At 58.3% G+C, this 10,666-nt stretch overlaps 3 protein-coding genes across 3 annotated transcripts; 2 read left to right on the forward strand and 1 right to left on the reverse strand.

Moving 5' to 3' along the window:
• Positions 1 to 3,013: 3,013 nt before the first annotated feature.
• Positions 3,014 to 4,754, reverse strand: BROUX77_004141 (uncharacterized protein; the record flags this gene model as incomplete). Its single annotated transcript, XM_073748871.1, has 3 exons — positions 3,014 to 3,171; positions 3,266 to 3,303; positions 3,550 to 4,754. The coding sequence occupies 3 exons, from the start codon at positions 4,752 to 4,754 to the stop codon at positions 3,014 to 3,016; spliced, it is 1,401 nt and encodes a 466-aa protein (XP_073606566.1).
• A 270-nt stretch (positions 4,755 to 5,024) lies between these two features.
• Positions 5,025 to 8,282, forward strand: BROUX77_004142 (uncharacterized protein; the record flags this gene model as incomplete). The annotated part of the gene is made up of 3 exons (XM_073748872.1): positions 5,025 to 5,041; positions 5,157 to 7,237; positions 7,297 to 8,282. 3 exons carry the CDS (start codon positions 5,025 to 5,027, stop codon positions 8,280 to 8,282), a joined length of 3,084 nt encoding a protein of 1,027 aa, XP_073606567.1.
• Positions 8,283 to 8,760: 478 nt separating this feature from the next.
• Positions 8,761 to 10,392, forward strand: BROUX77_004143 (uncharacterized protein; the record flags this gene model as incomplete). The annotated part of the gene is made up of 1 exon (XM_073748873.1): positions 8,761 to 10,392. One exon carries the CDS (start codon positions 8,761 to 8,763, stop codon positions 10,390 to 10,392), a length of 1,632 nt encoding a protein of 543 aa, XP_073606568.1.
• Between the last annotated feature and the right edge of the window lie 274 nt (positions 10,393 to 10,666).

The raw sequence follows: 10,666 nt of genomic DNA on the forward strand, positions 1-10,666 counted from the left end.
CATTTTCCCCAGATAAACCCTAACCCCCACAAAGAGTTAACCATCCCCACCGACATTCGTTCGACTGAGAAACGTGGCCAGACACAAGGTCGACCATCACAACCAGCGTGGCATGGAAAAACCCGAGTCGTTGAGCGGGTGAAAAAATCCAGACAAGATAGAAAAAAAAAAAAAAACTTTCTAGTCCAAATCTTTACCTCCCACTATCACCAATCATAGGAAATCACGGAGGCAAAGAGGGTAAATCAGGAGGCCAAACAGGAACTACAGGAATCCATCAAGAAGGCAAGCGGCGATTTCCACAAGAAGCTCACTGCGACCCTCAAAGGACTGCCGGAGGTGCACAGAGCCGCCAAGTGGCTGATGAGCCCACAAAGGGCACTCACACCAGCCCTGAGAGCTGAGGATGGCACCCTAAAGAGCATCCCAGAGGAAAAAGTAAAAGTGCTTAGAGCACAACACCTGTCAGGTAACGGCATGACGGACCTCCCAAGACCTCACATTGACCAAGGACAAGGCAGAAAATGGCAGCCCATCACGGAAGCAGAAGCAGAACAGGCAATCCGGAAACCACAGAACACTGCGCCAGGCAAAGATGGAATCCAAAACAAACTGCTGGCAATGTGCTGGTCGGTTCTGAGCACCCACATCACCCGCCTGTTCAATGAATGTCTGAAGGCCGGACACCACCCAAAGCCCTTCAAAGCAGCGAAGCTCATTGCCCTCCCGAAATCAGGAAAGAGAGACTGGACAAAGGCCAAATCGTATAGACTTATATCCCTCCTGCCGACCCTAGCCAAAGCTTTGGAGAGGATCATCGCCAAAAGGCTGACGGAGGAGGCTATGGATCGAAGGTTTTTCACGGACAACTACGCATGTGCTCTCCCTAAACAGTCAGCCTCGGACCTCACACTCGCCCTGGCCAACGAAATCCTGGAAAGCCTATAAAAGGGACTCGTGACGTCAATCCTCACTTTCGACATACAGGGTGCATTCGACGGAATTCTCCCCAACAGGATGATCGAAAGGCTACTGAGTCAAGCTTGGCCAAAACACGTCTGAAAGTGGGTTCAATCTTTTCTGGAAGGGAGAACCGCACAAATACATCTGGACGGAAACTCGGAACCCCCTGGACCAACAAGCGGAAGCCTGCCGCAAGGCTCGCCTATCTCGCCCATCCTGTATATGCTATTCATGGCGCCGCTATACAGCACCTGGAAAACACAGCTGAAAGGCTACATGGATGACGGACTGTGGAAGGTGGAATGTAAGACGGTAAAGGCGTGTGTCAAGGATCTAAAGACGGCGATGGAGTTTACCATGCGATGGTGTATAGCGAACGGCCTACAACTGGACCACAACAAAACCGGCCTTCTACACATCACCAGAAAACGCAAGGAAAAGAACCCGGACCTTCACATCGATGGAATTCCTACAATCAGAGCCACTCCCAAGACAGGCAGCCTGAAATGGCTCGGAGTACACTTTGACAGGACACTATCCTTCAAGACACAAGTGGAAGAAGTCGCCAGGAAGATCACGCGAGTCACGCACAGTATGCGAATACTGAGCGGATGCAAACATGGTGCTCCGGTCAAGGAACTGACACTGGTACTCAAAACGGCCATCGTCCCGGCAATGACGTACGCAAGCGCAACCTGGTGGAAACCCGGCGAACACGGAAACAAAGGCAAAACGGAAACTCTCGGAAAACCCATACGCAACGCCCTCCTAGCGGCGCTCCCCGTTTACAGGACAACACCCACCGCGCTGCTCCACATGACTGCAGGCCTTCCCCCGGTCGAGATAATTTTGGACGCATCAGTGAGAAAGGAGGCTATCCGCTGGTATACGCTAGACCCAGGACACCCTTCAACGGCTACAAGGAACATGCCCAGGACGAAAGATATGCTCAGGCTCTTGCCGAAACCTCTGCCCAGATACGGCCCAATCGTGGACAAGACCACCCCAGCAGACCAGCCACCCCAGAGCGCCCCTCCTTGGGGGGTCAGCAAACAGGAAGCAGCGGAGTGGCACCAAGCATTCAAGGAAGCCCAGCATACAAGAGACATCTGGCTATACACAGACGGCTCCAAACTCATGGACGGATGGTCAGGCGCAGGATGGTATGCAGAAAAGGACAGTACATGCCTGACAAGAGGGAACTTTACATGCGGAAAATGGGCGGAGGTCGCAGACGCAGAAATAAAGGCCATAAGTCTGGGTCTTCAACGTCTCCCCACCCAGCAAATCGAGAGAAACCAAACAATCTGGATTTGCTCAGACAATCAAGCAGCAGTTCGGCGTCTGAACAACAAGGCAACCAAGACAGGCACGTCACAATACGAAGTAGACCTGGCAAAGAATTGGATCCAAACGGTCAAAGGAACGCATCCAGGCCTACAAGTGTGCTGCATCTGGGTCCCGGGCCACACGGACATACACGGCAACGACCAAGCAGACAGGCTAGCAAAAGAGGCAGCAGTGGAGACCTGGGAAAGACATATGTCCCTGGCCAGAGCCAAAAGATGGATCAGAGAGGACACTCACGCCAGGCATGAGAAATGGTTCAAGGAGCAGACAGCCATCAAGGACAATGCCTTCCGTGCCAAGCTCACTTTCCCGAAACCAAGGCAAAGCGCACTCCCAGGAGGACCAAGGCACATACAGGGCGCAGTGCTGGCAGCCATGTCTGGACACGGAGACTTCAGGGACTACCACGAACGCCTCCAGCACGAAGACGCCGTCATCACATGCGATGCGTGTGGAAGAGACAAGGATATATCCCACCAGTGGACCTGCAGGAAGAAGCCACGCCCCTGGAGCGCACCCTTTGTCCAGAAGCTGCTGAGAAGCATAACTGGCAGAAGAACTCTGGCGGTGGCCCTCATCAAGGGGACAAAGGACTAAATCTGATGAGTGCCGTTTTCTCTTTCCTTTTGTTTGTTTGAGTGTTTTTCTTTTCTTTTGTCTGATTCGGATCGACGTACAGGGGGTATCTACAGATGGAGTCCTATGGGACCCGTGAGGGTATAGCCGGACCCAGAATAGATACGGGAGGTGGATGAAGGTAAACCGATGCCAGAAAACTCGGACCCGTGTCTTTGTAGAGCGCAACTGCTCCGGACTCACTTGACTTGACTTGACTATATTTATCGTCTACCAAAATCACTAAGATCACACGACGCCGGATTGGTTACCGGACGGAAGTTTAAAGTCCTCCGCTCGACACGCCCATCGTTTCTGTGTGTTCGGGATGGCGCACCATCCCCAAGCCCCGAAGAACCAGTGGTCCACACTCCGCTATGAGCAAAAGAAAACAAGTAAAAAAAAAAAAAAAAAAAAAAAAAAAAAGGGAATAGCAAAGAAAATGAAAGAACACAAAACACGCAGAAACACAGCAAAAAACAAAACCACTCTCATCACCTCCCCCCGCTCCCCCTCGCTCGTTCATCCTCTGAAATTGTTGCGCCCGTTGATGGGGTCGCCTCTCTCGGTGCGTGCGCTCTGTAATGGCGCCATTTCACCTCCAATCTCTTTGCAAGATACTTGCATGAGCTGTTTTTGCGGAGTAGCTTTTTGACAAAGTTCTTCCGCAGTCGTCGCTTGTTGCTCACACAGGACCAAGGGTGGAAGGGTTCCTTTGGCTGCTGGCAAAGCGGGCAGTTCTTCTCGGCCTCTGTGTGGTCGAACCGGTCATGATACTCCGCGAAGTCGCCATGGCCCGCTCGGGCAGTCAGGATGCGAGCGATGGTGGATCTGTGTTGGCCCTTAAGCCAGTCAACCTTGTAGGCGTTTGTCGACTCGAAGCGAGCCCCAATGTGGCTTCTAGGCTCGCAACTCTCGGTCCACGCCTTGAACTCGGCGTTCAGCTGCAACTTCTTCCATCTGCGTGCTGACGCAAGGGACATGCCTCCAGGCCTGACAAGCAGGACCTCGCTCTCACATCCTCTCTTTGCCAGCCCGTCGACGAGCTCGTTTCCAGGGACGTTGGTGTGGCCCGGGACCCATCTAACAGCGCCAACCGCTGCATCCAGTGACAAGTGCTCGGTGCCTCCCTTCCAGTCGTGAAGCAACCGGCGGATCTCATCAACCTCTCCTTGGGATGTGCCATTCTTTTTGGATCTGCAGGCGATGCGTTGCGCTACGCCCAGGTTATCGAGGCACAGGTACAGGCTACCCGCCTCCGGAGGAGCATTTTCGACAGCTGCTCGGACCGCGTTGACGGCAGCGACAGCCTCGGCATCCGCAACTTCTCGCAGGGTACCACAGGACCCAAACCCTTCGCAAAGCTTGGTGCCTCCGCAGAAGATCGCCCAGCCTGCTCCTGTTCTGCCGTTCTCGTCGCGCGAGCCATCTGAGTAGGCCCATACAGTGTTTGGGTTTGACTCGGCGACTTCTCTTTGGTGCTGCTCAGCAGCCTCCTCTTTGTCCAGCTGCGGGGGCAGGGGCTCCGGTGGGCCCTTCTCTTCTGGAAGAAGTTTCTCGGACTCGTGTATAGGATTCGGAAGCATCTTCTTGTACTCGTCTATGTGACCACCTAGCTCTGTGATGTACAAAGGGTGGTAGTTGTCTACCGTAGACGCGCGGATGGCAGCAGCCCTCTCATAGTCTCTGAGCAGCATCTCCATGGTCGGCACCGCGGAAAAGATGTGCAGTAGCTTGATGGGCGTCGTGCAATAGACTGGCAGGGCAGCTCTAAGGGCAGCTCTCAGTGCCAGTTCCAATCTCTGAGTCCCTCTGGTTTTATGCATGAAGGGAGACCACGTGGATGACGCATATGTCAGTTGCGGGAGCACGCAGCTCCTCACCACATGTAGCAGGCTCTTCACCGGGGTGCCATGGTACACTCCAGCAAGTGCGCGAAGGGCGTTGGTAGTTCTCTTGGCCTTGGCCGTGACCTGTTAAAATCCAAGCGCCATAGTTTAGGAAGAGTATAAATAGAACAACAACAACAACAACAACAACAACAACAGGACCGATGGTGTAGTTGGTTATCACGTTTGTCTAACACTCATTCACGAATGGATGGACACAAAAGGTCGGCGGTTCAAGTCCGCCTCGGTTCAGTCTTTTTTTTTTTTTTTGCCATCACTACATTGGCGGTCAACCTTCCCTCCTACAACCCACGCATGGACCTGCGCCCATGTCGCTAGACCTTTCCAAGAAAGATTCATTCAGAAGCTGATCGTCTCCGAGAAGGGGCAACGATATACATTAAAAAAGCACATTGACGACTTCGCGAGACTGCTACAGGATGTGATCCTGGACGCCCTGGTCGCATCAACGCCCAAGTCTCTGGGCAAGGCCAAGAGCTTCCCATGGTGGAACAAGGAGTGCAGCGTCGCGCGTGCGGAGCAAAGCGCAGCGCGGAACAGGGTGGAAAAGGCAACGACACAGGCCGCAGCACAAGAGGCCAGGACCGAACGCCGCGAAGCCAAGAAGCGCCTCAGGCGCGCACTCAGGAGCGCGGCTCGGGCTTTCTACGCCGACCTGCTGGCGAAGGTCACTGATACCCGAGACCTCTTCCGTATCGTGAAATGGAGGACGAAAGCTCCGCACCGCCACTCCCCAGCACTATCGCCGGCGGACGGAGCGGAGGCCACGGTGCAAGACACCACGGAAAAGATCGCTCTCCTTCGCAGCGTGCACATGCCTTCCGCCCGGCCAGGGGACATCGAATCCCCCGCCCTGCAGGTGGAACCGAGGACCCGGGGCTCCAGGACGGAAGCCCCGCCGACACGCGCCCGAATCACCAGAGACGAGGTGGAAGCTGCTCTTTGGAGGCCGCGCAACACTGCCCCCGGCCCGGACGGCCTCTCGAACAACGTCCTGAAACTGGCCTGGCCCTCCCTCAAGCGGCAGGTCACCCATTTGTTCAACGCAAGCTTCTTCTGGGGCCACCACCCTGCCTCCTTCAAAGAGGCCAAGGTGATCGCCCTGCCAAAGCCCAACAAGAAGGATCGCTCGTCGCCACGGGCCTACCGGCTGATCTCGCTGCTCCCGACCCTGGCCAAGTGCCTGGAAAGGATAGTCGCCCGCCGTCTCTCGTGCTGGGCGCTGGAGGCAGGTCACATCCAAGACAACTACGCCGGTGCGGTTCCGGGGCGCAGCGCCGAGGACATGTGCCTACGCCTGGCGCACTCTCTCGAGCGCACAGCCGACCTCAGGGGTGAGTCTTCGGTCCTCACCTTTGATATCAAGGGGGCCTTCGACGCCGTGCATCCGAACCGCATGGTCAAACGACTGGAGGACCTGGGGTGCCCGGCTGGAACATGTCGATGGGTGTCCTCGTTCCTGGCGGGCAGGCGGGCTTCCCTAACCTTAGACGGCGTCTCTGACGCTCTCCAGCCAACAGGTGGCAGCCTCCCACAGGGCTCGCCCATCTCCCCAATCTTGTTCATGCTGTTCATGTCGCCGCTGTTCAAGATGCCACTCCCCTGCACTCTCCGTGGGTACGCTGACGACGGTTGCCTAGTCAACTCAGACTCGTCCCTCGAAGGCAACTGCTCGGTTCTCTCCCGCTCTCTGGAGCTCGTTGACAGCTGGTGCACGGACAACGGCATGGCGCTTGACCTGACGAAGTCCGAACTACTTCACGTGACGCGCAAGCGTCATGGACAAAACCCAAGCCTGCGACTCCCCGACGGCTCTACGCTGGAGGCGGTTAGCCCTCGCGAGACCTTGCGCTGGCTTGGCGTGCGCTGGTCACGAAACCTCTCCTTCGTGCCACACATCCGAGACGTGGCACAGAGGACGGCACCGGCCATTCGCGGCATCCAGATTCTGTCCGGGTGCTGGAAAGGCGCCCCGATCAAGGGCGCCCTCACGGCGGTCCGCGCATGCGTGGTTGCCAAGCTGTCTTACGCTGCGGCCACATGGTGGCGCCCAACCCCGCCCAACGCTCCGCTGAGCCGCGGGTTACTGGGGGCCTCAAGGCTCCTCGACCGCACCGTCCGCAGAGGCCTCCGCGCCGCCCTGCCGCTATATTGCACCACACCCTGTGCAATATACAACCTCGCATCGGGCTTCCCTCCCATGCGCTATGCGCTGGACAACCTCCTTGGGTCGGCTGCTCTCAGAGTCGCGCTGGCCCCGCCAAACCACCCCCTCGGCTCCATAAGGCCAATGTGGGGCATACTGGGTGAGCTCAGGAGTATGCTTCCATACGAGCTGTCCACGAGCTTCCCGCCGCCGTGCAAGGGCAAGCTACCTTCGACCCGGGCCCCGATCCGGGGTGACAAAGAGGCTGCCGCTGCAGCACACCTCGCTCTGGTCCGCTCCTCCCCCCCTCAGACCTGTGGCTATACACAGACGGCTCGAAGCTGAGTCCGAACAGGGTTGGCGCCGGCTGGGTAATTATCCAGGGGGGACAAGTCCTGCTCTCGGGAAACCGCCCGGTCCCTTTCCGCGCCGAGGTGCACGACGCCGAAGTGCTGGCCATTGCCGAGGCCATAACCGCCGTCGACCTGCGGGACAAACCGCGGTGCCGCAAAGTCTGGATCTGTTCAGACAACATGGCAGCGGTGAGTAGACTCACGTCCCGGGACGTCAAGCCCGGAACCTCCGAGGAACACCTTCGGAGAGCCCAAACAATTTGCGCGGACTGGCTACGTCCCGACGCCAACCATCCGAGGCCAAGACCGTGGCCAGATGGAGCCATTGAGGTGGAAGCGATCTGGGTTCCAGGCCACTCCGATGTCGTGGGCAACGAGCTCGCCGACAGACAAGCCAGGTGGGGTGCAGACATAATCACCACAAGGACTGGCATGTCACTCTCCTGGGCACGCAGTGAATTCCGCGCCCGGGTCACTACCGCATTTCGCGCCTGGTGGGAGGCAGAGGGTCGCAACTCCAGACCTCACCTGCGCCGCCCGGTGCAGGCCCCGAAGAAGGCTTGGACAAGTCTCCTTGACGAGACCGATCGCAACCTCGCCCGCGCGGTGCTGACAGCTTTGTCAGGACACGGCGACTTTGCGGCCTATCACCGCCGTTTCGAGCACGAGGACGCCGTGCTCTCCTGTCCCCTCTGCGGAGCCGACACGAGCCCGGAGCACATCTGGGTTTGCCACCACAACCCACAGCGGGTGTCCAGCAGCTTCTTTCAGAAGTTGATCGGTACCAAGCGCGGAGCCTGCTGGCTGGCCGCCAAAGCAGCCAAAGCCCCCACGGCCCTGCTGGCTCACCGCCGCATGAGGCCGGACACGCAGGCGCAAGACGCGGCCCCTCCCGCGCCCCCTCTGCCACCTAGAGACGGCGTACCCTTGGGGTCTCCCCATTAGCGCGTTTGCGCTGCCATCACCTCCTTTTTCCTACTTGTTTCTCTCTTTGTTTGTACTTCCCTTTGTTGTTTCCTTTGTTTTTGTTTTTATGTTTGGTCTGCATCAGCGGCGAGGCCAGGATTCTGGGCCAGGTTTGGGGCCACACAAGCAAAGGACAGCCTCTGGGCTGGGCGGGTGGACACACTTTAGTCATTACACTTTGTGCGGGGGGTTTCTGTATGCATGGTTTGGATTTTAGGTTTCTGTTTCTGTATGTAATTTCTGGTACTACTTGTAGTCCCCTGTCGTATGCCGAGAATACCTCGCGAGTAGACAGGTAAATAAAGAATCAATCAATCAAACGATATACATTTTCATTCACCAACATTTTCCTCCATTTTCAGAGGGCACCTTCGACATTTCGACCAAGCTAACAGCTACCATTATTGCAAACTACTTTACTTTATTTTCGCCCCCGGCAGGTCCTGTCATCCCTAAGATGATCGCGTCCGTCCACGCGCCCGCGCCCGCCGCGCCCGCGTCCGCGCCTCCGTCATTGACGTATGCGCAGGCCACCTCGCCCGCCAGCGACCCCTCCCCCGTGCCCACCACTGTCCCCTCCTCCGCGTCGTTCTCGCCGAACCTCGCCGGCCAGGCCCCTCAGGGGCTCCCCTCTTCCGTCGCGCGCGTCGCGACAGGCGCAAAACGCGTCAGGAGCGAAGACGCGCCCCTCCCCCAAGAGGCTCACTACGCTCCCATCTCGCTCCCCGTCGGCCCCGTAAAGGCTCTAGCCGACGCCCTCCGCAACCAGAAAGACGCGGAAGCAGCAACCCGTGATAGGATGCTGAACACTTTCTCGGCCATGGCCGACAACTGCCTGGCCGCAATGGCCCCGCAGGCCAGCGCGCACGAGTCGACGCGCAAACTTCTAGACTTCCTGCAACAGGGTCTTCTAGACACCCTCCAGCACGCCATGACAGGCGCGCCCCAGCCTCCCCCCAACCGTGCCCCTCGCGACACGACCCCCTCCCCGGCGCCGCAACGCGAGCGCCCCGCCCGCCCATCGACCCCGTCAGAGGCACCATCAGCCCGCGACCCCCCTGCTGCCGCTCCCGCAGCGCCCACCGAGTCCTTGGATAAGGAATCCTGGAGCACCGTCGCCCGCAAGGGCAAAAAAGCGTCCAAGGCTGCCCAGCCCGCGGCTCCCTCGGCCGGAGCCCCCAAGCCCAGACAGGGCAAAGCCAGCGTGGTCCCTGAAAAGGCCACCCCCGCCGACAACCGCCTCTTCGTGGTTGTGCCCACCGATTCCCCCCTCCGGAAGCTCTCGCCGGCTTACATCGTAACGAAGGCCAACGCGGGCATCCCCCGCGGCGAGGGCGCAGGCACCGCCACCGCCACCAAGACGGGCTTTGCCCTGACAGCCGTCCGTGACGTCGGCAAATTCCTCAGCCACGCTGAGCGCATCCGCGCCAACCTGACTGCGGAGAAGGTCCACAAGAGGGACGCTTGGTCCAAGTACATCGTACACGGACTGCCAACCTCGATCACGGTCGAGGACCCCAAGACCCCTGGCGCCGTGATGCTCCACCGGGTCACCCTAGACGATGTCCGTCAGGATATCGAACAGGCCTTTGGAGTCGTCTCCGCCAGCGCCACGCTGTCGAAGTACGTTGGCAAGGCGGGCGTGCCCACCTTCCGCGCCCACATCGCCTTCCACGAAGGCCTTGTGGCCCCGTCTGCGGTTCCCCGTCGCGTAGCGACACTCGGAGAGCTGCACATGGTCTCCCCTGACAACACCCTGGAGCGTTTCCCGTTCTGCACACGCTGCCGGGCCCGCCACTTTGACCGCAAATGCCCGGCCGACACCGTGACGTCGTCCTCGACCCCGGCAGCCGCCGCCCAGGGAGACAAGGTACCGTCCCCTAAGCCCGCCCAAGCGCCACTCGTGGCCGACAACACCACCACCCAGCCCCAGCCGTCGACACAGGACAAGAGCCCTTCAAGCCCCCAGGCTCCCCCATCCTCCGTCTCCTCGTCGCCCAGCCAGCCCTCCTCCCTGCCCACCTCCAGCGAATCCTCTGAAACACAGGACTCAATGCAGGTAGACGACAACGTCGAGGAAGTTCTGTAAATGTTAGGAAACCCTAACTCTACAGTACTGAACATAATTTCGGCGAATGTACAGAGGTCCTGGACCTGTGCACAGGCGTTGCTACAGAAGGCGCATGAAGACCAGGTGAACGTGGTCTGCCTCCAAGAGGCCCCGTCAGGCGCAGATCCGGGGAACAGAACGTTTCCCAGACACCCCTCCTATCAGGCAATTGTCCCGGAGGGTAACTGGCGCTCGAAACCCCGAGTTGCCACATACGTATCGACAAATAGGCGCGGTCTTCGCTTCCAGAAGG

This window comes from Berkeleyomyces rouxiae, assembly GCF_048999995.1.
Source record: "Berkeleyomyces rouxiae strain 22BRR77 chromosome Unknown BrBRR77_ptg000003l, whole genome shotgun sequence".
In the NCBI taxonomy this organism is placed as follows: Eukaryota; Fungi; Ascomycota; class Sordariomycetes; order Microascales; family Ceratocystidaceae; genus Berkeleyomyces; species Berkeleyomyces rouxiae.